This window comes from Hesperophylax consimilis, chromosome 8 (genome assembly GCF_061612785.1).
Source record: "Hesperophylax consimilis isolate HC1 chromosome 8, BYU_Hcon_1.0, whole genome shotgun sequence".
NCBI lineage: Eukaryota > Metazoa > Arthropoda > Insecta > Trichoptera > Limnephilidae > Hesperophylax > Hesperophylax consimilis.
In genome coordinates, this window is record NC_142843.1 from 35,265,482 (window position 1) to 35,292,160 (window position 26,679).

General features: G+C 33.3%; 3 protein-coding genes across 17 annotated transcripts in view; 1 reads left to right on the plus strand and 2 right to left on the minus strand.

Moving 5' to 3' along the window:
* The window catches only part of l(1)G0196 (inositol hexakisphosphate and diphosphoinositol-pentakisphosphate kinase), a 53,289-nt gene extending 50,010 nt beyond the window's left edge, over positions 1-3,279 (minus strand). For 4 of the 13 annotated variants that reach the window (XM_089634169.1, XM_089634174.1, XM_089634172.1 and 1 more), the window contains exon 1: positions 2,826-3,205. In XM_089634169.1, coding sequence (XP_089490295.1) covers positions 2,826-2,933 — 108 coding nt within the window. In that variant the 5' untranslated portion in view covers positions 2,934-3,205. The other 9 variants (XM_089634175.1, XM_089634170.1, XM_089634177.1 and 6 more) reach the window with 6 other exon arrangements.
* Positions 3,280-5,332: 2,053 nt separating this feature from the next.
* On the plus strand, positions 5,333-9,439 carry LOC149421937 (uncharacterized). The gene is made up of 6 exons (XM_089634179.1): positions 5,333-5,538; positions 5,719-5,849; positions 6,580-6,708; positions 7,571-7,626; positions 7,949-8,156; positions 9,155-9,439. Exons 1-6 carry the CDS (start codon positions 5,460-5,462, stop codon positions 9,353-9,355), a joined length of 804 nt encoding a protein of 267 aa, XP_089490305.1. The 5' UTR covers positions 5,333-5,459; the 3' UTR covers positions 9,356-9,439.
* Positions 9,440-9,468: 29 nt separating this feature from the next.
* Syx1A (Syntaxin 1A) overlaps positions 9,469-26,679 on the minus strand; it is a 323,962-nt gene continuing 306,751 nt past the window's right edge. The window contains exons 8-9 of one of the 3 annotated variants that reach the window (XM_089634181.1): positions 14,869-14,963; positions 9,469-12,837 (exon numbers count right to left, since the gene is read on the minus strand). In XM_089634181.1, coding sequence (XP_089490307.1) covers positions 14,886-14,963 — 78 coding nt within the window. In that variant the 3' untranslated portion in view covers positions 9,469-12,837; positions 14,869-14,885. Of the gene's footprint in view, positions 12,838-14,868; positions 14,964-17,127; positions 23,959-26,679 lie in introns of those variants that run through there. The other 2 variants (XM_089634183.1, XM_089634182.1) reach the window with 2 other exon arrangements.

Consider the following 26,679-nt stretch of genomic DNA (forward strand, 5'->3'; position numbering starts at 1 on the left):
TGACCACTTGTATCGCAAAGCTGCCGGGAGCGACTGCTGAAAGCAAATCCGACTTTAAGGCGGTTGCCATCAGAAGACTAATATTTAATCCCAATATTTGCTGCAAATCTGTGCTAACAGAAACTCCGACTTCCAACCACGGGTAAACTAACACTTGCGGCTATGCTGCATATTGGATTTAAGCACCACCAATAGAGAGATTAACTATGTGGCTTAAAGACTGGGATTTTACAGTTATTGTATATTCAGTGGATCCCAACGAAGATTAGCTTTCTAAACAAATGGGAAATAAACTCCTCACAATACATAAGGTAAATAATTATGTACATAGAACTACAACTACTCTTACAAAGTATGCAGAGACCAACACTAGTTACAAATCGAATGAACATAGTAACAAAACTGAATAAATACATAATAATATTCATCGTACAATGTACGCCGTAAAAAGTTATTCCACAAAATTTAGTCTGAATGAAATCGAGAAATTGGAACACAGAATCAATGATTTTATAATAAATTAAAGTATGTACACGGATTGATAAAATTCTAGATAAACCACTGTTAGCTCACTTTCCAAACAAAGCAGTGAAATATTATATTACTTAGTAAGGTATTTATAAGTTTTTCCTACTTTTCTTTGTATTCTGTTGATTACTGTTGACTAGTCGCTTTCATTTTTTCTTAATGACCCTTTACATCCTTACATCTGCAGTGATGGCAGATGACAAACATAGTTTCTCACAACTACGTTTTGGCAAATTAACTTTTATACACAATTAAAATTCATTGTTTGAAACCAGCTTGAGATTTGGAAAACTGCCAAATCTGGAAAAGCCGTTATACTATGTACCATAGATATGACTTTCTTCCGATCACATTCCATATTTAAATATAAATAATATTTTATACGGATGTTCAAAACGCGTAGATAGATGATATTTGGCTCCTTATATACATTAAATTAAATTACAAATATATTATTATTATAACTGTGAATTGATAAGACTCAAATTCAGAGCACAAAGGATGCAGTTAAATCCTTTTCGATAACAAAATATTGGCAAGAGAATAATAATTATAACCACTGCAAAAAAAAAGACCAACTAAAATACTTCAGCAATAAACAGCACTCAATCATCTAATAATAGCAATTTGTGTACAAATAAACAATGTCACTTCTCACAATTGTTTGCTGATCAAAATATACATGCATATTTAAATACGTCCTACATAAAACAGATCAAATATATTAATTATTATTATGAGAATTTTTAAAACGTCTGACAACAATATGACCTAGAATGTATTGTATTGACAAAAGTATTATCATAATGTATTCGTAAATAATATTGTACAATAATCACATTGATTAAGTCTGATTTTCGTAAATTTTACACATTAATAAGGTGTGATTTAAAAAGTGAGTATTATTATTGTTTTGTAAGTGTGTGTAATGTACAAATTATTGCATAAAGTAAAGTGCGAAACGGGATTTCAAAAGATAACCAAAACAAGCAGTAGAATTTTTACAATCATTGTTGCGTGAGAGATAGAGGCATTATCTTATTTGATAAGATACTACGATAGTCCTAATTATTATTGTTCCTGGAAGTAAAATCTACAACTACTTTATTTATTTATTTCAGTGCCAATACACGGAGAATCGGTGCAGGTGATATGGAGGTATTTTATACTGCGGGTTTAGTCACATATTGCGAATGGTGATTGCTGAAAGCTTTGTTTCGTTAAAACAGGTGCTTTAGCACCTGCCAAATTAAATAATATTGTACTGAATGCAGACTAAATATGTACAAGTCAGAAGTTGCCACTACTGTTGACAGAATCAATGCACATGTACATACGTATCACTAAATGATAAATGAAAATAAGTTTATTTTCATAGAAATTAGTCATTCATTTTGTTTATTATGTATAAATTGAATTGAAGCATTTTGACAATACGCGCTGTGATATTTTTACATTGAATATTGTCCTTTCTATTTTTATGAAATGTTTTTATTAAACTATTTGGTAGTCCCAAAATGTGAGCATTTTGGTAGGTGCGAGAACTTGGAAGATGTTAATACATTTAAAATTAGGCATTGGATAGATATTTTGTCAAAGAAATGTCGCAAATAGATTCATACAATATTGAAATAAACAGGTTAAGTTTACTTGTTGTGAAAATCAGTGATTACTTATTTTTATAACGATTTGTTAATAGCCAGATTTCGCGCTTAATGCCACAGGACAAACAATCAATTAGTATTGCAGAGAAGGAAGTTATAAGACTTGTCACATTTCTGTTGATGTTACATTCTTTGTAAATTGGATAAAAATAATTTTAAAAAACCTGTTTCCAATGGTGTGGTTCAGGATTGCACATTTGGAATGCCAATTTCTTGTCGGTGTTTGAGATATTTTCTGTGTGGTCTATTAATAGAAATTTGCAGCATTTATTTTGAGTGTTCCATGTAAAAATAATGGTTTAGCAAAGACACTTTTCCAAAAGGTGAGTTAAGAAAGAGTTTATCTCTTTGCTTTGGAATCACAATTTGACCTTAGTTTTATAAAAAAACGTAGAGCGTTTCAAATGCTTTTTATTATTTGGTGAGACAATGTGGATATATTTTAATAGGAATGCATAATTGCCTAATATTATAGGGATTGTATTTACGAAAACTTATTTTAGTTGAATCGCACTGAATGTGAGTGGTTTATTTATGCACTGAATATAAGAGCAGCAGTCGCGCGGTGTTGCCTCAGTTGATAGCATGATTCAACCATTCAAGGAAAACTATTTTAACATTTTGAAGTCTTACCGATGACCTCAAAGGCACTACATTTCCATCGTCACCTACGTAGAACTGCGGAGCGTTGGCAGCATGTCTCAGGTCTTGATAACCATGTTCCAGCTCCGTGTATGACATTACAATATCAACACATCAAAAGCATTATATTTGAACCAATCTATGATTTGTCTATCTATTCCGATTACACGATTTTGCATTAACGATCAATATAAACTAACATCAACGACCCAGAAATCTGCCAAATTTTGACGGATAACGCAGACGCAGAATCTACTTCGGATTCGCAAAAGCGGGAACGGGGACTAGCGGCGGCGGGAAAATCGGAAATCTTTCGGAAGCAAAATATTTGCGTATTTAGTGTTCTGCATTTTTTACATCCGACTAGTAATTAAACATAAAGTAGAAAATTCAATTTTTGGAATCTGAAAATGAACGAAGATAAACTATGAACAGTTTCCACGGGTTTCAGTTTATCGTCTTTTGTCCATAAATTGCTTTTGTCTCCATAAATAAACCACTCCATGACGAAATCTCCATGAAATCATGAAAAACATAAATAAACACGAATAAACTAACGGAGAGGCGTATTTATTGTACCCAGTAAAAGTACCGGGTATTTTCATATCGTACTTTTGACATGGTGTGACAAATCTTCAAAATACTACCTGTTCATAAGTATTCGAAAATATCACAGGCCTTGGAGTACTTTGTACTCCATACTTTAAAATACTACTGACTTCTCACTCTGATCTGTGAGAAAGTTGTATGGGGAAAAGGAACAAAGAATTATTTTTACCTACTTTATTTATTTGGTGGAGTGGTCCTCGGACACTCCAGATATACTCCACGGAAGGGGGGAAGAGATAAGTATATTTTGTCGGTTGCTGTGATGCGTCGCACTGTAAAATTCTCTAGCCTTCTCGTTCAGTCCTATTGTAAATGTGTACGAGGAAAAAGGACAGTAATGAGTATTTATCCTACGGTAGTATGCGTAAATTACGATGCAGTTTCAGTTCAATCGCGTTATCTGTTGAATATTCGTTTACCTCGCTGCAGGCTGTCTCAAAAGTTTTTTTAAAGTTAAAATAAATTACGCTTTTTTAATTCACATCATAAAAATGTTTAACCATGATATTCAACCTTTCCTTATAGTTGAGGAAATCGAATTCAGGGGACTGCTAAACTTTGCATTCCCCAATTATACAATACTACACATTTATATAAAATGATAATGTTTTGTGTACACATAGACAATCTGTTTCCCAATAGCCAGATATCATTGAATAGAATTAATATATTTAAGAAAAAAAAACTGTTTGCTCTTAATATCTGCGAGCAAAATTAAAATGTAAGTTTGGTAGTAAATATTTAATTTAGATTTTTAATTTAATATGTACTTTTAAGTTAAGAAAGTGAAATGTGTATATGTCTTTTAACTAAAAAATAATAATATTATAAACATTGTGTATTACATAATACATTATTTTTTAATGGATGTATTTACTTAAAATTACCCCAAAAGTGGTACCTATTACCTGCTTTATTGTATTATAGTATTTAACCTACCTTACACCACGAGAGTACGAAAAATGAATCTTGGAAACATTATTTGTATTAAACACCTCCTGTTTGTTACTTCCATCCCTACCCCTTAACGTACCTGCTCAGTGCTCAGCACTCCTAAGTTCCCCGTCACTCCCCGTCCCCAGTCCCCAGATACTGAAAGAAGGTATAAAATTTTTAAGAGTATTTTGTAGCTTAGCACGCCTCAGGTCCCCGTTACTCTCCGTTCGCAGTCCCCAGATACTCAAAGTAGGTATAAAATACTTGGGAGTATTTTGTACATATACTCGCTGTATCCAGTAATACTCAATTCAGGTAGGGCAATTTTAGTTGATCAACTCTGTCGTGAATGACACTTGCAAGCTAATTGAGAGTTGATCAAGATTTTAGTTGAGGCACGAAAGTTGAAAGCACATCCACTTTTTCAAGTCGCTTGCGATTTTTGGTTAAAAAATATTTTTTTTACCTTCATAACAAATTTTAAGGCACCAACTATTGCAACGAACACTTCTTTTATTAGGTAAAAAACATATTTTTTAAACATTCATAACGTGCTATTCAATAATAATAACTAAAAAGTTGCAGTAACATTTCAAAAATAATATTATTAATTGCAGTGTCACCGGCATTTTTGTAAACTTTTTGCTTCTGATCTCAGAAACAGGGATGGCTCTGGTATAGATCCATAAATCTAAACATCATATCATCCCGACCACTTCAACACAGAGTAGATCAAATCGCCCTGTCTGAAAGAGTGGTATATTTATGGTAATATGTTTCGCGCTCGGATCGGATCGGATATTTTTCAAGTTTGCTCTTCAGCTCATCACCCATAATTTGTCTATGATATTCTAATGTCTCTGGATTTGAAAAGTCATAAACGTCAGAGAGTGGTTTATTTATGAACGTCACGAACTGTCAGTTTTTATGTTGGTTTATTTATCTGTATTCTGTGTGCCTTTCTTGTTACTACTACAGCCTGGTATAATAATAGTTTCTCTTGAATGAGTTGTCAAGGTTTCATCTGCATATTTCTATGCACAAATATACCGTGTTTTTAACTATTATTAAAGTTTCAGTATGGGTTTTATGAAAACAAATATTTGTTTGTTAACAATTTTAATCGCCGGTGGAGAATCTTTTAACATCGAATTTAACAGTTTGTATTTTTCAACTCAATTTTTTAAACTTACATATCCATAAAATATAGTAAAACTAATATGGAAATGCAATTGGCCTAAATATTATTGTTGGTTTGCCATTTATTTTCTTGATTAATATTTAAATTAAATAATGAGGGTAGAGTTGTAAACATGAATAATTTTTTTGTTATTTTAAGAAAACCCATCTACACCGGAAACGTGGACAGGAAGATGGTTTCCCGGAAAGCCAACCGAGTCGCCGGAAGCCCTTAGCCATGACATGAGAATTCCCATGGGAGTGGCCAATGGGGATTGTGATGATGCTCAGGTAAGGGTTATTATTGTTATTGTTATTGGCTCAATGCTTAGTGTCCTCAGTACTCGTAATACAATATAAAACTATACATAATAACTTACTCAATACTTAAACAACTTGCGCAACAGGTGTCCGTACAAGTTGCTGCTGAAATCACGAGACCCCGTCGCCACCAATCAGTATTGAATTCTCGAAACTCAAAACTATTATGCCATAACCTCACTCACAACCAAGCAGTTGCTGTAGCTCTCATTTTTATATACTATCATTCTTTGTTGACTGTTTTGTTCCTAGCATTGATCTAAAGCACACGCATTATTACAAAATGTCTGACACAAGTGATGCCATGTTTAAAGTCCGGATGATGCGAGTGGCTACAACCTCGCCCGGCTGGTTCGACGAGTTTACAAAATGTCAGCAACGTGTGTCTGTGTACAAACCTTCACACAGACATATGGTGGTAGTCACCAAGATACTTGAATCGTTGAGTATTGAAGTATTCGTGTGGACGAAGGGCCTAAGTTTCACTCCAGCAATGATACTTTTAAAATATTATGTTGCGTTTTATGATTGAATAACAAAAGTAGGCTGTGTTTGGTAAAGGCGGTGGAGCCTTACTCAGTCCCAGTTTCACAAAAGAATGTCTAACATTCATCCAACGCAGTCCCCGAAACGAGATGTTGAATCTTCCCACTCCAAGACAATGTTTTTTGTTCAACTGACAAATAATGAAATATTTCAGAACCACCTGGAAGTTGACTGGTTCGATGACACTGTAAACCACACCTGCTATGACCATCTTTCTGATTACGGCCCTGACCGAGGCAGACGACCGATCTATGAAATTGAAAACATTCCTCCATCGTACATGGTAACAAACTCCCTGATATTAATATTTGCAAAATCAAGTCAATTATTATCATAAGCTTGTACACACTTGTAAATAATTATATATTTTTTGAATCAATTAGACACAAAGATAAAAATAATTGAATATTTGAGTTAATGCTTTGAATAGATTTTTCAATCAATTTAAAAAAAAAGTTTTAACTACCTAGCCTAATTTACACAATATTTACAACACATAAATCCTAACAATCTGAATAACTTCTCTCTCGTTTCCCTCCCTCTACGTCTTCTGTTAATAATCCACCTGTTAAAACCAACTCCTTTTGCTTTTGTTTATTACACTTCAAAATTATTTTTCTTACTCCGCACAGGAGGCCCTAAGAATGTCATCTTTGGGGATTCTGTGTTTAGGTTGTTTTCAAGTTCAGTGAAGGAAAAGGGTATGGGGGTGGGTAGGAATCTGGGGGTCAGTGTGTCCAAGAGACATTCCTGCGACACATTCCACGGGTTAAAAGTCCTGCTGGAGAGGTCAAAAGGTCTCCCTCAACCAGTTTCTCGCGATCCGGCCCGCCACGCATTCCGTGGGCGGTTGCATCCGCCACCAAGACTTAGACAAACTTCACCCCATGTACCCAAACACCCCTTCTAAATCACCAAATGTAGCCAACCACTCGGGGTGACTTATGGCAGAGGTGAATTACCAAAAATAGTTCCTGGGGCGGCGGATCGCATACACCCACCTGCCTCCCAAAACATTAAAACAGCAAGACAGTACTTACCCCACTATCATTTAAATATTTATTTTTTCATTCATTATGTATTGTAGTTTCATCGGCTCATTTGGTTATTCAGAGTTAACAAAGATATTCATCCTTTTCTTTTAGGCAGCACATGTTTGCATGAATGAATCGATTTCCTATGACCAGATAATACCAACATTGTAAGTTAATTTGATTTTGTATTGTCTTTACCCATTGTAATGTCTTTCTAACTGTCCTGTTTGATCAGCTCTTTTTTCTTGACTTGGCCTTGTGATATGAGTTTTCTTTTTAGCGCAATGTAACTTTCCCCTTTCTAATTTAGTATATAATCTGACAGGGAGGCTAGTGTGCACTCTAAACGGATTTCATACTAAATTGGGATGACAAAAAGGCAGTTATGATGACATTTTATAAACCATTGTATATATGTATTTAAAAAAAAGGTATTTTAATTAGACTTCAACCATTCCAAAGGAGTTTATTCTGTATTGGTTCTTCCAGTGGCTCGCATCGCCCTCTGTGGCCAAGGTGGGGCGAGTATAAGTTTGTTCCGAGACAGCGCTGGCTTCATAACCTCGAGCATGGGGGCCTAGTAATGCTGTACCACCCGTGCGCCAACAGGGGACAAGTCAAGGCGCTAAAGGCCCTGGTGAAGAATTGCCTCTACAGGCATGTCATAACACCATACAATTTGCTGTCTCCAGAGAGGGTATATATTTCCCATTACTAAATATTTATATTTATTTTTAACTTTAATTCCTCACGCTCAGGAAATTAAAACAACATATATATATTTTTTTAAGTATACAATTCATTCCCAAGAGTTAGGCCCTGTTATTTTGCAGAAATTCACTTGTGACAAAGTCATCAAATGGGCATTCAGCGCTTTTTGTTTTTCTGACATTTGAAAGATCCCCATTAAACACCGATTCTAGGTGCGTTTCTGCTTACTTTCAAATTGATAGTTGTCCTCTTCTGCTGATCACAATTTATTCAAAACCTGACGAATCGACATTTAAAAACCTTTCAACTGTCAAAAAAACAAAATGGCGCTGAATGGCCATTTTATGACAATGTTGCATTTGAATTTGTGTATAAATAATTGTGTACCATCTTCTGGTTGTTTTACTAACGATTTTTATCAAATCGCTAAAGTGCCAATCTGTCTACATTTAGAATTTTTTTTTCATTTAAAAAAAGTGTCGTTTAGTTATGGTGTACATAATCAATGGCAGGATTTAATAGGTAAATTATTAAATATTGTCTATTTATTATTTTTGCAATAGGGTGGGTAGGGCCAGATCTACACCCAATAATTATCTATTTTAACCTATACTATTTATTATTTTGTAATATGGTGATTAGGGCCAGATCTACACCCAATAATTATCTATTTTAACCTATACTATTTATTATTTTGTAATATGGTGATTAGGGCCAGATCTACACCCAATAATTATCTATTTTAACCTATACTATTTATTATTTTGTAATATGGTGGTTAGGGCCAGACCTACACCCAATCATCATCTATTTTACACCTATACTATTTTATTGAAACTCAAAAATTGGTCTTAATAATGGTTAATTTACTAATCTGTTAGTGCCATTTAAAAATAACCATAATGTACGTACTTATGATGCTTTTATTTTTAGATTCCGTTGGTTGGTTTTTTACTTAAATATATTTGTTATTTTGTTGTCTAGCCATTGGCTCTGGCCGCATGGGGACGTCGACTCCAGATGTCCGTTGTGTCCAAGAAGGTGGTGGTGACGTTCATCAAGGAAGCTGCCCTCAACGGGCCGGAGCACACGGCCAAACAGGGCCAGTACAGTCACGGCCTGCTGCAGGACGCCAAGCTTGTCTCGACACAGACAGACGATCTGCTTTGCCCCGACTTGTTCTAGATCTAGAAACTCGCCACCAAATTACGCACATGAACCGTGAGGTTCAAATGTAACGTCTATTGTGATATGTACACTAACTTGTTAATATTATTAATTAATATATAACTTGTTGTTTTGCAGAAATTCATGTGTGAAAAATTAGTCAAATGGCAATTCGGCGCCATTTTGTTTTTTGACAGTTGAAAGGTGCCCGTTAAATGTCAATTCTAAGTTTGCTTCAGCTTTCGAACAAATTGTGATCAGCAGAAGAGGGAACTATCATGTTGTTAAGCCTGTCAGCTTATTAAAATTTGGCAGAAAGCTGAAACGTATCTAGAATTGGCGTTTAATGGGGGACCTTTCAAATGTCAAAAAAACAAAATGGCGTTGAATAGCCATTAGATGACAATGTTACATATAAATTTCTGCAAAACAACTGGGCCTAAGTCACAGAAAATGATTTCTAATATATTTGTACTTAGTACCTTTGTCTGAATTTCTGTACAATATTTTTTGACAATTTTTAAGTAAGAAAATTTATAACTAAGCATGAAGTCTGCTACCCAAAGATATTAGAAGAACGAGATATGCTATGTTGGCCGCCGGACCGTAGGCGGAGTACTACCTAATTAGGGTACTTTGAATACTATCGGGACGTGTACGCACAGAAATCTGTTCTCTGTATTAGTGCGGATACCTTAGCGTAAGCGAAGGTGTGCAGTAGTATTGGTGAACAAAACCGGCGACACTGGGCAAAACAATTCCACACAGTATGAACTGCTCATAGCACATCTCGTTCTTCTAATATCTTTGCTGCTACCCATAAGTAGGATGTGGTCTCTAATAATTTTATCCATTGTTAAAATATATGTGTAAGCATTAGAATAAACAAATATGTATGTTAAAAACTGGTCACAATGTAAATATTCTGTATGCTTATGCAATGAATAAATTTAAAATATAAATTGATGTTCTATTGTATTTAGTAATCTGGAAAGGGCGGGTGGGATAGTAAAACAGCACGTAGAGAGATATAGGCAGAAAACACCGTTTATTATGATTATTAATGAGAGAATTTGGAAGTATTCTTACTACACATACATGGTTCCCTATAAAATCAACTATTTGACACTGCGGCTGAATGTAGTTGGTTAGTCTGCTACACAGTGTGAATGTTACAGAGACTGGTGTTTGTTGGTGTTGGTGTTGGTGTTGGTGATGTAGTGATGTTGTAGTAATGTATGTAGTGGTAGTGAGATTACGGTATTATATTGTGGTGAACACAAAGGTTAAGGTATAATCTCGCTGTCACTCGCCGCTAGCCATAGCCATTCTTGACTTCAACAATTACCTTAAATTGATGCAATAAAATGCTACAAAATTGACACATAAGAATTTGGGCTAGACCAGTAAGTAACTTACAATTTATATATTAATCTGTTTGCCCAAACTGGCAAAGAGTCCATTTCCATTTCTGTCCACACTTGAAATGAAGGCATTAGTGTTTTATTTACGTTAATGGAAATTAATGAATAAACAAACAAGTGCTGAATACAAATGATATTCTCAATGAACTATATTATTATGTAATAATTGATTTAAGTATATATTTAAATCTAACTTTATGGTATTGAAATAGAGATGGAAAGCTGACTAGAACATTTTATATTAATTTATGTACAAACCTAATAGACTAGATACCTAATAAAGTTTATCATGGAGTATGTAACAATTTCATATACAATAATAATACAATACATATATGTATAATTTAAAGAAACAGCGCTCAGTTATCAAGTACACAGTACACGTAATATGTGTTTATTGAAAGTTGCCTCAGCGGGGGACAATTAGTTGTGCATATGACTCACGAGAAGCGGGGCTGGTTTGGCTGGTTGGTTCGCAACTGGCAACTCATAACGGGACTTCTGAATTCTCTCCTCTCCTCTCCTCTCCTCTCTCACCTCTCTCACCTCCTTCCGTCAACACACTCTCCTCTTAATTCTACTTTATATAAAGGCATCTAGATAGAAGTCTACATTTATATCCAAAATGTTAAACACTTCTATGCGATTGCTTTTAGCTTTGCTTATATGTGAAACACACGAGAAGATCTACGAGTTGAAGCGGACGACACAGAAATTAGACAATAAATGGTACATTTTCAGCGGAACTACGCGCCTTTGGGAAAATGTCAATCACAATTAGATTGTTGTGAATTTATTACAGTGAGGCGATGGGTTGGTTGGTTATACATACACCGTTGTATTAGGCCAAGTTACTTACTTAGCTAAGCTGCAGTGCGATGCACGCGCACGTGCACACGCACACCATTCACCACCTCGCCAATCAATTCACTATTTCCTATCGTTATTATAGAATATTGAAATATAATTAATATCAATATATTATGTAAGTATGTATGTATATTATTTGGAGAACACTTGAGTTTTAAGTACATATAACAGTTTATTAAATGTATATAGAACAGGTTAGTTGATAACCACGATTACAACTAAAAGAATAATTTATCTTTATGACAATTTAATGTTAACATTCTTTCCAAACAAAGTTTACAAGGGATCGTGCCTCAAGGTTCTGCGGGAGATTCTCTCTCGGTTACTTCTTCATCCCAGAACAACTCGTCCATTCAGAGAACGAAACCAGAAAGTCTATAACAACTACAATTCCATAACTGTACAGCTTACAAAATGTTCACCGCATTTGAATAATAACGAGATAATGTTAGACATTTTTTTTCAATATCGTATTTATTCAAATATGGCGTGTCGCTATATAAAAAAAGTATTAATTTTAAGTAAATATTCAAATTCACATACACAGTAACCATTATTAATGTAAATATTACTGTTTATAATTAAATTAACAAAACAACAACTGCTTCTATATATCACACTTTTGAAGATAAATATTTTACACATTTTCAGTATAATTATTGCTACAGCAAGATTCATGTATACCTATATTATAGAAGGGCGCTGTTAGACAAACTGAAGAGAGCTGCAGTTGTATTCATTTGTATTTGTGCAAGGCAAAGTTACACGTCGCTTACAGAGCGAGCGAGCAAAGCTGCGCGTCACGCATCATGCGCCATGCGGCATGTTAACCTCAACTGGCCTCGCAGCAGCCGCACTTAATAAAGGTATTACTCAAGTGACAGTATGTAGTAAAGTAATGTTAGTTACGGCCACTGACAATAACGCAGGAGTGGCAGCGCTCAAATAAACAGCTAAATCAAGTGCATCACAAGATGGATAGAAAATGTAATGGGACATTGCCCGCTACGGATCTTGCTGGGAAGGTGTACTACATGTCGGGACTGGCTAAACCAAACAGGGTATCGGAGATATGTAGACCAGGGGTGCATCGGATCGGAACACAAACGAGAGTGAAGCCACACAATAGCAATACCAGGTGGAGCCACACAAATACTGGTACGTGGAGTGTGAAAGTACAGGGCCGGGCCGGACCAGGGGTGGAGCCTATAACACAATCACAGCCAGTCAGTCTACAGACATCCTGCACTAGGCTAGACATAAGACAATACAATACAATACAGTACAACACAACACGCACATCTATCTAGTGTAAAAACATACTAAACAACGTTTCTTTTTCATATTTGCAATCAGTAGGATTGTATCAATCTTTCTCTATACTGGAAATATTTATAAAAATAAAAAATTTCAGGTGAAATTGACAATGTAAATTAGTCCTAAACGACAAACTGAGTAAGATTGTAAAGGTAAAATATGCTAAGCATATAGCACAGTTTTAGATTCACATAAAAATATTATATTTCTAACTTGTATTTTTAGTGTAAAGTTATCCTATGTAGGTATTTGGTAAAGTTTTACATTAAAAATCGTCTAGGGTTCTCGCTCGAATAAAGGCGCCTATTTTTTTATTTCCAAGTTATTGTTGAAATTGTGCTTTTAAAACAATCCGGGTAGGATTGTGTTACACTGAAGTACTTTTTTTAAAATACTGCTAAGATAAATATACAAATATGTTTAAACTTATTAAATGACACATTAGAGGAAAAAATCTTCAATTACTTGTCCCTCCTATCACACGAACGAAATCAGAAAAAAAGCTTACTGGAAAATTTACAGTTTGTCGTTAGGGGACAGCTTTACACTAGATAGACAACATGTACGCACAGTCACACGCTTCCATGTTATGTTAACATTACCATGGATTCATGAGACTGTAATCATTGGGTAATGCATGGGTGGAGTGAAATGCAAGGTTCAATTAAATTTGGATTGTAACCATTTTATTCGCAGACAAAGTGAAACTTGTAGATTCAAATGAACTTGGTTTATGAAAATAAATTCACAAACAAAACAAGACACATGCGCTCGTGTTTAGTCCGGTGTGGATTTTCCCAAGAGTGCAATCAGTGATTCGGGGGATTTTCAAAACCGAGTTAATAGAATTTTAACAACATTTAAGTGTTGTTTTTTCTGTATCAGCAGTAGATTAAATTAAATTGAACATTCAAACCTTTGAATAAGAAAATAGTGATTAGTTGAATATTAAAATGATGAAATGAAATTTGTGTAATATTTTACATTCAAGTGGTTGTGATTCAGGCAACAATCTTTGGTGAGGGTTGCCATTCCAGTGAAAATTTTGTACCCTTTGAACTCCATAGTATATTTAAAAATTTTGAAGGTGAAAAATGCGCATAAATTACAGCATTATTTTTTACAAAAAATATTGCATTTGATAGACCATTCTGCATTGGGAAGTGCGTACGAAAAAGTTGTTTAATCATAAGAAAACTCACTGATTGTAACCATTTATATGAATGTAGTGGACCCAAGAACAATGAGTACATTTTAGCTTGCTTCGAAAAGGCCAAAAATTATGTACTTTTTATTGTTGTGAACAAATCGTAGAACATATTACTCATATTTCACACGTTAGTGTCAAGGCTTCAAATGTGTATAGATGGATAGAAATGTTAATTAAAAGAATTGGCGGTGAAAGAGTATAATTAAATTGGTGTAGAGTAGTTATCAAAATAACCTTAAAATTGCAAAAACTTATTGCAGGTTTCTGTTAATTTGCAGTTCCATTTCATAATAAGATTAAAGTTAATTTTGCGTGATTGTTTGGTTAGTGTTTGGCTGAGAATTCGACAAAGCGTTTGGTCTTTGGGAGGGTTTATTTGTAACAGTCGTAAGGTTAAATATACAACACAACACAGAGTGGCTGGTTGAACAGGGTTGGTTGTCAACAAACAAGACGTAACAGTAACGTGAACAGAGGAAAGTGTGAAGCTGAGGAGTGCTTTCTATTGGAGTCGTGGATATAAAATACTCATCCCGGTAGAACCAAACCTTAAAGCAACTTCACATTCCAAAGTAGCCGGCGAGAGTTGAAGCCAGTACCACCGCCAAAATGGACAGGCAAATCAAAATCATGATCTTCTTCTGCTCGTTCAAACAAAGGACGGAAACAACAAATGATTAGTAAAGTTATAGAAACAGTAGAGTGGTTACCTGAGGCGTAGCGGGGCTTATATGAAGTAACTGGACACATAACTGGCAACCAATATCCCCAACACCGTCAGGCAGATAAGGATCATGATCTTCTTCTGCAGGGGCAAAATCATACATCACAACCAACACATCTCTAATCCACCTGCTTCCTTCCTTTCCCTTCCTATGGCACAGCTTCATTTATTATTACATCGGGCACCATAATATGGGGCAACTTTGATCATTGCATATTTCTTTCAACCACTCAAATTAGTTGCTTCTTTTTTTATTATTTTCTTTTCTGGAAATGTGGATATAATGACGCTTCGAAAATGAGTAACAAATTACTTGAGTCATATTCAAAAACATTGATGGTTGAATTGTGAAGCTGTTTTTTATGTATATTTTCAGACAGAGAAAAATTCTTCAATAATTATAACAGTTTCAGATCATTTATATTGTAAATCTATATAGAAACATCTGAACTGCTTACTGCGATTTTCACCTAACTAAATTTGGGTTGCTATTGATCGAGTGGTTAATTTCAAAGTTGAAAATTGATCAAAGTCACCCCATTTTACAGTATTCAAATATGACAATTAACAATCACAAAATAAAGTAGAGATATCTTTCCACAAATGGTAATAATGTATTATTAGACGTGTGCCATAGAGGAAACTACTGTGGAAGCGTAATCATCACCATGTAAATAGACATTCCATTTAATCAATTAAAAAAACAACTACATCATTTATTAATCAATTTACGATATAATTTGGGTGGTGTAGATTCCCATGGACATTAGGGTGTCCCAAAAAAAATAAAGTTGTTATTTTGGAACGCATACCCTCTAATTTTGTTTTAATAATGACAAAACACTTATAAAAAAAATTTCGTTTACTTTGGACAACTGCAACCCGTGCCGACTTGCATGGTAAGATGTCAGTACTTGTACATTAAGACGCCAGCGAGCAAACGTGTTGATGAGCTTGTAGTAACTTGCTATTTTGTTAGTAAACGAAAATCACTCGTTCAGGCAAGATGTTGTTAGATTTACGCACTTCTAAAAAGAGTATATTTTTAATAGGAGTCGTCAAACACCAAATATCGGGTTCTAAACTGCCATCTAATGGACAAGTTCTTGAAGTTTTGTCCTACAATATCCGGAAAGTGAATTTAACTGTCAATATATACCAAATATTGCCATAGTTTGGTATTAAAAGCTGTGTTTGAAGTAAAAATCAGTCAAGTGACTACAAGCCCTGACATACCACTCTTCAAAAAGTTTCGAGATAACTGTAAAAATGTTGATCCCGATAAAATTCAGTGCTACAGAGAAAATCTCACATTGCACCTAACCGCTTCCGAAATCGATGATTTGCTTGACTTTTACCGTACTGCACTGACAACAAAGATACTTGGAGATGACTATTGAGAGTTTTTAGAGCTCTGTGTGATAGTTTTAGGGGGAGATACAGCGAGAAAATTTAAGATTCGGCCTCCAGGTGCTCGATGGATGGCAAAGGCGCTTTATTCCTTGAAAATATAATTAATTTGTGCGCAATTTAAAATTACCGGTAAGGATAAGGCGGCACTTTTAGACGTTTGCCTGTTCATAGTAACATCCTATGTCAAGCCATGGTTACAATGTATTATAGCAGTTAAAGCACCTTACCAGGACTTGTGCTTTTCGACAACGATGAAGGCTTAAGAAAAAATTGATGAAAACATCTCAATGGCAGCTTTATTTCTGTTCAGTAAGCAGTTATGGTATTTGACCGATGAAGGATCTATTTTATCGCTGTTTGACGACGCTGTGGATCAAACAACTAAAATAAAAATGCTCGAAATATCAAAAAAAAAATTATCAACCCATGACAAACATTACATCCCATCGAAGGAAGATCTTGATGGTAAATTGTATGGTAAGTTTATTAAGTAGTTTAAATTATGTTTTGTATTGAGGTTTTTGTTCATATCATAATTTAGTGACTTTTGTTTCAGAGAAAAATATTTACGACTTCATTTCAGTCAAGAGCAAGTATTTGTTTGATCGTCTGAAAACAGATGCCAGTTTTCTTAACGAATTCCCTACGATGTGGTCAAATAATGCTTCGTATCAAGAATTCAGAAAGAAGGTGTCGCCGCTGAGCGTAGTGAATGATACAGCTGAAAGAACTGTTAAGTTAATGCAAGATTTTCATGGCTTAATCTCACGGTCGAAGAGGAACAAAAATAATTTTTGTTACGATGCGTTCAGGAACACCGGAAGATTTATCCTGACTGTAAAAAACAAACTATGAAGAAAAAATTTAATCAATAAACAATTTTTAAATATAAAATACTACATAATTGAACATTTGTGCATTTTTAAATTTTATTTATCCGACAAAAATGAAAGTTGAAAATCCTTCCATATTAACTCTGTACCATATGTTTGGCATCAAGTCGGCACGGGTTGCCGGTGTTTAATCAAAATAATATTTATTATATGAGTTATTGGGATCAAATGGAATAAAATAAGAGGGTATGCATATTTAAATTCATGAAAAAAAAATTCTTCCTTATGTCCTGGGACACCCTAATGGACATAGCTAAACATTATTTTGCCTTTGTCTGCTAACAGGATATTCAATACATACCAAAACGATATTAAAAAAACCAAAATAAAAAACCAACATAATTTGAAATAAAATAAATATAATTACAAAACATATTATATACAGTATGTATGAGTAAATTATAAACAGTTAAATCAAAATGAAATAAAACAGGGTCAAAAATAACAAGCGGAAAAAGTTGTTACGTTTTCAATCATATTATTACAAAAACAGATAATTTGTCACAACATATTAATTTGTAATTTGGTGTGCTGATTATTATGCAGAGATGTAAAAATAATATAAGATAATATTATACTCTCAGGTTATTTTGACTAAATCAATGATTTTCATAATAATAATAAAAATACCACAAAAGTATAACAAATAAATGTAGCTGTAATTTTATTAGGTTAACTAATCTGTGTGTTTTTGTTTCAAACATTTGTGGGCTTCAGAAAGCCTACTCTGTATCTTTCGGGTTAACAAACCAGTAAGTTTGTGGTTTAAGGTTAAACGCAACGCTCGATGTATTCTACGTGTTCACAGATGGCGTTAATTAATTAATTTTGTTTAAATACGCTTTTGCAAGGTATTGCTTTACAGTATTAAGACAAATTATTTGTTTGCGCCCTCATATTCGCAATATGAATATGAATAAATAGTTTTGTCCATATAAAAACTCAATTCTATCGAGAAAGGCATATAAATACAATATTGGATTGAATCATCGGTAAAATATTGTATTTGTGTGCCTTTCTCGAAAGAATTAAGTCTTTAAACGAACAAAACTATTGATTCATATTCATATTGCGTATATACGGGCGCAAACAAATGATTTGTCTTAATATTGTAAAACAATACCTTGCAAAAGCGTATTTAAACAAAATTAATTAATTAACGCCATCTGTGAACACGTAGAATACAACGAGCGTTGCGTTTAACCTTAACCTTTCCTTGTCGGCGCTGTTAACTGAGTGAACATTGTCTCTAATTACTAAAATATCTCTGAAAATATACTAAACAGAGTTCATATTTTAGGTATTCCTCTGCAATACATTTATGTATTGCATGAAATAATTACAATATATAAATATTTACATATTTGTAATAAGCATTTACTTTGTGGCTCGTCATAATTTACAATAAAAGATATAAATTTGTTTTAGACCACTTTAATTTTAATTGCACTGTACCGGTTTCGGAAGCATCCTTCCTTCATCAGGAGAATATTAAAACTAACCTAAAACTAATATTAAAGGGTTAGTTTTAATATTCTCCTGCCAAAGGAAGGGTGCTTCCGAAACCGGTAGAGTGCAATTAAAATTAAAGTGGTCTTAAACAAATTTATATCTTTTATTGTAAATATAAATATTTACCGAGTGTACAGCACCGGAGCACGAGGAATTTTTTAACACTGTAAGGGAAGGGTTAAAACGGGTTTGTGACATGGCAAAACCGAGGGCACGGACATTTTGAAAGATACAGACTAGACCTCCAGTTCTTAAATTATTATGTTGTCTGCCTGCGAACATGGAAACACCAATCAGCTGTTGTACAAAATTACACTTTAACACACGATCTGGGTTTGGCAGGAGTAAAAAATATAAGTAGCTTATTTCTTACTATTGTTTAGCTTCAGAATGAAGCTTTGATTGAGAAATTTTACAGCGGTTTGGTATATAATCAAGAAGCATTTTTTATTGATTAAATCATCGAGACGTAAAGGTTAACTTGTCGAATTCCGCCTCACTTACACAATTTAAAAAAAAATGACACTTAATTTCAATGATACATTGAAACAAATTTAAAACTTTTTTCCACTTATTTTATTTTTTTGACCGTTAATTAAATTAAATAAGTGAAAAAATGTTTTAAATTTGTTTCAGTATATCATTATAATGGAATTCCACCACAAATCAAAAATGTCAGAATCAAAAATAGAAACTTTATTTAAACTTAATTACTATTGGAAACAACTATTTAAGTCAGGAGAGATGTAAAACATGCACAAAATAGGTTTTTAGGTTAAAAGGGTTATTTTAATAATTTTAGTGTATTTCCTAAACTTCAAACTCAACTGTAATTGAGAAAAAATGGAACTTAAATGCATCTTTTACTATCTCCCCCGACATAAATAGTTGTTTCTTGTAGTAATTAAGTTGAAACCAAGTGTTATTTTAATTGTTTTGTTGCTTATTAAGCGTGAGGCAGAATTTAACAACTCCACGGACATAAAAATAAATCATGATGAAATATTAAGGTCGTTTTGAGAGGTATCAACTAATTAATAAAAAGGTCACACTGATCGCAACATGCGACCTTCTTGCATAAAGACTAAGAAGAATATTATGTACAAAACAAATCATTTTGAAAACTTAAAAGTAAAATAAATGAAATAGTAAGTAGTAAAAATACTTTCAACTAAATATTCTTAGAAACTAAGCGTGAGATTTTATTAATGAGTCAACTAAAAACATATAATGCAGGACATCAATTTTATTTCATCATTATCATTACCTTATTCTTGTTCATTGTGAAGAAAACCTTTTATAAAATAAAGGAATATATTGTCCACAAAGTACCTCGCAACATTAAGGAGATAATACAAGTCTCATGCGTGCATATTGTAATAACAATAATTAAATCGTTAGTCCATTTATACTTTTTGAACACAGCCCCCTTACTTATAATCGCGGTGTAAATATTAAGCGGCGAGTAAGGTTGGAATACTGAAAAACTTGGTTAAAATGGCCTTAAACCGAACTTAGGACCGGCTTAACTATACCAATGCTAACCGGCACCTATGAATCTAATAAGTAAGACGGTCAATGCACAGTGAAAGTTATCATGGATCTGATAAATAACAAAAGAAGCGCTCAGGACCAGAATGTCATAAGACGGATTGATTCACAGAATTTGAACAATTTTTTTTAATTTGCAAGTTCTGTTATTATATCATTATTGGACAGTTGTTTTCCAAAACTAAAATAATAACAGAACTTGAATAGGACTTGAACACGAAACTTAATTTTGAAATTTAATTGTTCAAATTCTGCAAAACATCCCGTACTTATAGTTAAACAAAACAGGTTCATTGGATTGATAGCAAAGTATTTTTTTAGGTTATGAAAGACAATTTATTTGTTCAACCAACACTTGGATAAAATTTGTGTAAAATGGTTCATTGGGTCCTTAGCGTCTATTTTGTATTTAATGTCCTGCTTTACATTAAAAAAATGAGGAAAATACAATACAATGAAAAATATGCTAAAATAAAATACTCTGTAAAAATAATGGCTAAACTAGCCAGGTAACTAAATATAGCACAAGGTAAAATGCAAGCCTAGTTTTGTGACATATCTCACATATTTCAAGAATTGCTCACACAACATGAGTTCTGCTTTTTACACCCTGATTATGGAAACAAAGTGATAAAACATATTATATATTATTTATTGAAAATGCATTGTAACAAACTACATAATAATATTTTATAAAATATTGGCTCTAAGAATTTGGCAGGTTGAAGCGATGACATTTATTAATGAAGAATAGTTGGCAAATACAATTGGCAAGATTTTAAAAAGAATATGTAGTAGGTACAAAGTGATGAAAACAATTAAATAACCGGAACAAGATGAAATGGAGTACATTATAATAGTTTACCATACCTACTTTAAACAAAACAATAACATAGAAAGTTTACACTAAAAATACAATATTATAATTGCAATTTTTTATTAATTCAAAGCTAAATAGCGGATAAATGCTTAGTTTTGATGAAAACATATTATAAAGTAGTTTGAATTACAATTAGACTATCTTATTTCAAGCTAGAAATTGAATAATTGCAATTTTTCAAATTATAATAATTTAATTTACACAAAGAAAACACTTTCACTTGTTCGTCACCAAATCAATATCCTTCACGGTAATATTGCTTATTCCTTGCTTAAAATAAAATTAATCTGAAAAGCCAACACTTTACAGGTGTTTTTATTATGCAATCTTCTACTCGAACCAAAACACCGACAGACGGTTCTATTTGATAATATGTATGCCTAAAATAGTTTAAAAATATGAATTATTAACTCTTAAAGTGACTACCGTTTACTTTTTGTTGCAGTTTCATGAATGCAATTTAATTCCTAAGCAGTTTCTATAGCATAGATACATTCTACATTCTAGGTGAATTATATGAAGGATACAATAATTGTATTTGGACATTTGGCTAATGATCAATGAGGCATGAACGCATCTTTTATAAATATAAAATAAACATTAATTTTAAATAGTTTGGAACAAATTCTAATGGTTTAAAAAGTAGTAAGTTATGTTATTTCCTTGTAGATACACGCACACGCATTAGGGTAATATTTGAAATGCGAGTACCTACGCAAAATAATTCAAAGAAAATACTGATATCTATGACTATAACCTTACAAAATAGTCAGTGAAATATGTCATACACACACTGTATAAAATATGCCATACACACACTGTGTAAAATATGTCATACATATACTGCGTAAATATACCATACACACACTTTGTAAAATATGCCATACACACACCGTGTAAAATCAGTGTTAAAGATTTAACACAAAATAATAAGGTTCGATAAGTTAAGTTCTGAAAAAGCACTCTCTTTAGTTTGTTAGAATCGTAAGTTATTAAGTATTGTATTGAAAAGGAAAGTGAGAAAAAACCATTAATGTTTATTCTATTGTCTTAATCAATTGATAGGGAGTTTAGTGTTCGGCTTTCCAAGGAACATGGTTATTAATAATTGCCATTGGTATTCCTAACGAGGCACATTTGGCCAATTTCGCTCAATCAAAATGTAATGCATCTCTCTACAAGACAAGTAAACCATTACATTGCTTATTACGGGACAGGAATATGATATAGGTAATAAGAACACAATATTTGTTCTATTAATGAAAACAAACCAATCAAATGTATGGCAAACCTGGCCAACAGTGAATTACTTTTATAACTGAATTAAAGTATATAATTTACAACAATCTTAGGTCACCAACACATAAATGAACGTAGTTATGCAGAAACCAGCCAGTCTACAATTTTGGAAAAAAACAAAATATTGCTGTCATCCGATGGAGAAAGGTCAATTCTATGTTCTACTAAAACCGACCAGGATGGATTCATATAAGAATTCATAGTAATCACGTTCTCAAATATTTGTTGATCGTGAAAAAAAAAAACATGAACAACACAAAAGGTGTAGAAAGCGCCCACAGCACTTTAAACACTGTTAATGAGGCATTTCTCAAAACATATTTAGCAAAAAGAGTCAACTGGTCTATATCAGCAAAATACAGTATTCAAACAATGACATTTACCTAATCAGCAGAAAACGTTTACGGCGCCTGTAATTACATAATTTAATGTTTTAATAGTTCTGGCTGTTTTCTGCAGAATGCATAGTGTATTTCACATAGTAAGGTCAGACACTAGACTGAAGAGCTTACATTCATTAATATGAATTCTACACAAAACAGCCAACCTGAAAAAACACCAATATCTCAATTAATCTACGTTTAAATCCACTTTCAAGTTATAAGAAATTGGTAACTACATTTAATTTATAATTTTTTTTGAAGTAAAAAACATTCTAGACGTTGTATAGATTAGATTATTCAATCTTTAGACATAAGTGCTTATATCTCAGTTTGAGTTATTTGTGGCTGGCTGCTTTTTGCATAACTACGTTCATTAATAATATTCTTACGCTAATAATGAACAACATTGAGTTCCTTTGATTTTTAAATAAATAAAAATAAATCTACTTTTGAAAGTCCATCATCAGTCAGTCTAACGAAAGAAAGATAGAGGAGAAAACATGTTTAATACATTTAATATGCAATATTAACAATGATATGTAAATATTCACCCGTCGACCTTGAGATCAGCACTGTGGTGATACATGGAGCACCTTCCAATAGGGAACACAGAGTGAGAGGTTCTAACGGGACGCAGGAGCCGTCCAGCCCACCAGCCAACCACGCCCCCGGGAGGTGCAATCAATCACTACAGACGTACTTATTCTATAATAAGCAGACCACCAAGTTCCACGAGATGACAAAGCCACGAAATGCGTACATCAATTTATTGTCATTACAATCACTTCATTCTAAATAGAAATAAAACTAACTGCAACATTCAAGAGATGGAAAGCGACACAAAACTTAAGCGTAACTTCATATCTCTGGCGACGAAGATTAAATACTTAAGCAATATGGAACTAAAGCGGCGATTGTGGGTTTCAAGGAAGATGATTTCGTTCATCCATTAAGACGGGTGAAATTTACACAATTGAAAGAATTAACAACATAGCGATAATAAAATATTTTGGTTGTGCAAAATGTAATGCTTGGTGCCGCAGTGGTGATCAGGTTCTATGGACTCCTCAGGTCAGGGTGCTCGCCAGCACGATTATTAAAATAACCACGGTTACTGATAGGCAGATTATGATGAAGATTTTTTTCTGAAAACAAAAATAAATTCAAAGGTGATACCAAGTTGTGAGCAGATGAAATGGCATCTGAAAGACAAGCATTCTATGAAGTGGTAAGCTAACTCATCTACTGCATGCTTTCTCTGATCTGGGAACCTGTGGACACTAATTTAATCAAACAGTGGTAGCTTATCTTCTGCACAAAGATAACTTACCACTGTTCATAGCCAGTTGAGGAGGAAGATGGAAGGATATTCCTTGGAGCCCATATGAGAGAAACATGCCTTCTTCATAAACAAAATTATACTAGTATATTCAAAATTATATATTATATTTAAAGGATGGAAATTATCATTTAGTTTATTGTAAAAATTTTAACTACCACAATTTTACAAGGTTCAAAAAAATAAGGTGTGTTGCTTAGGAAAAGGCTCTAATTATTAACATAATATATGTTGAATGCATCAACAAGTTGGGAATGTTTGTGTAATGGTTGCAATATTCATTTATTATGGTGAGTACTTTAGAAGCTAGGGAAATATTATTATTATTAAATAAGCAAGTTTCTCATTGAAAATCATTGACGGATCAATATTTCGAGAACAAATTACAAAGTATGTATTATGTTAGAAATGCATTTTTTATAAGCAATTTAAAGCATAAGCCATAACCCAATTTTGTAAGCCTTCCACCATAAATGCATTAGGTAACAATGACATATTTTTATTACCTGGCAACATTTTAATTTTTTTATTGGAAGATATTATTAAAAAGCATCATTCTTTTCCAAAAGATTTTGTATATCATACAGTACCCTCACAGCAATCCGTTGCTCGATTATCCGAGAACTAATACACTCCGCCGTTATTTATACTAGTTCAAAGCACAAAATCAAGCTTGGCATTTTGCCGGTATTCGTTTGTCAAATTCAGTTCTCTGCCGTATGCCTTTGTACACCAACGTGAATGGTTGGGTTATCTCATTCGTACACACCCAGTTACTATACCACTGTCTAGCTTGCTAGAGCCTTTATTTTACCTGTCACCAGGGTTTATTGTTGTTTTAGGACATTTCGGTATTCCGTGTGAATAAGTTTACAAAATGTAGTCTTTTCGCAAACATGTCACCATGAAACCGTAACTTTAAACCAAAAACGGAAATTCTACAAAAGATCGATAGCGGTGTTTGTTTATTTTTATGGCACAGGTACCTGTTTTAGTTTTTAGCATTTAGCGGTTTACAGTGCATACATATTATAATTGTATGCACTCTAATCTGCCATTTTCACCAGTTGAACAGTTTTGTTTTGGCGTAGCGTATTAGTGAGAGAGTATCGTAGTATGTATGTATTTATATTAAAAAAATTATAATTTTTTATACAATTACAAATTTTAGTTTAATTAATTACGTATAATAAATTAGGCGATATTATATTTGCAAAAAAAAAATAATTATATAATATATTTTTTTAAATACACAAATTTAAAAAGAAATTCAGGCACTGGTGAAGATCGCGTCAATATGATTTACCTTTAGAATCTCTGCTGACGCAAAATATATCGATATCGCAAGATATTTGGTTCAGGAGCAATATACTCTTTTTTTTTAACCTTTCCAACTGAGGGAGCACCACACTTCGTGAGGATTTCAGATAGTCGAATCACTATTCAGCCTACTGTGTACCAAGTAGAAGTACAACATTCTTAGAGTATGGGTTTCCCGAAAAACTAAAAGACAGTTCGGAGAACATACCCTAACATTTTTAAGGCCGACTGGCACACCTCTTCGATATGAATAAGAAATATAGAGCCGATTCGAGGAAGTCATTCATTGCATTCCCAATGCACATTTTATAGAATAGGTGCGTATAAGGCACAATTGTTTATTTATGCATCATAATAATGTGAATGAATCTTAAACCTTCCAAGGAATATAATTTTACTATCATAAATTTAAACATTATTTGTTTACCAAGTTGTGTAAACAAGATATTAATTACGCACCTATCAGCTTAAACATATTAATAAAAATATGTTTGAAGGAACACCATGTGAATGTTTCACGAATAATGTTTTTTTTTCTATAATATAATATTCATGCAATAAATTACACATGCACTAAATACTGATAATGCCTACTCTATGCAAACAGCGAGAGAAGATTAAGCTACAGTTGAAGGTGAAATGGTTTGCAGTTGTCGGGAGACACAGTTTCAATAATACATGAGGTGAATTCCATGTTACAAGTGGCTAATCCTATAGAAGACGAAAACAGAATTATAATTTCCATTATAATAGTAAAAAGGAAGTGAATGTTTAGAAACAATTATACTATATCTTCACAGTTTATTTACATGTGTACCTTATTTAACAAAATATATGGATTCTTTATCAACAAAGCATACCTTCTTGGAAGTATGAGGTCAGTAAAACATAGCTTCATTTATGTGGAGCTGCACCGAATTCAACGAACTCAAGAAGCCAATAGTAAACCAGTGGCGGCTCGTGACTTTTGGGTGTACTAGAGTGCTAACACTATAATAAATAGCATTATTGGTGTTGTTGTAGCAAACGTTGTAGAAAACTGTTGTAGAAAACGACTTTTTTTTTTTTTTTTGAATTCGGATTTTTGTATGAAGATTGAACGAACGAATTGATAGAATGAACCATTTGACTCCAACAAGTATTGTAATTTTCTATCAAAATATTTATAATTTATTTTTTATTTTTTATAAAATGGCATCAAAAACTA

Coding starts and splice junctions, on each gene's coding strand:
- LOC149421937 (XM_089634179.1), top strand. CDS start 5,460: ATGGGTTTTATGAAAACAAATATTTGTTTGTTAACAATTTTAATCGCC. Junction 6,709..7,570: donor ACATTCCTCCATCGTACATG/GTAACAAACTCC, acceptor CTTTTCTTTTAG/GCAGCACATGTTTGCATGAA. Junction 8,157..9,154: donor ATTTGCTGTCTCCAGAGAGG/GTATATATTTCC, acceptor TTTGTTGTCTAG/CCATTGGCTCTGGCCGCATG.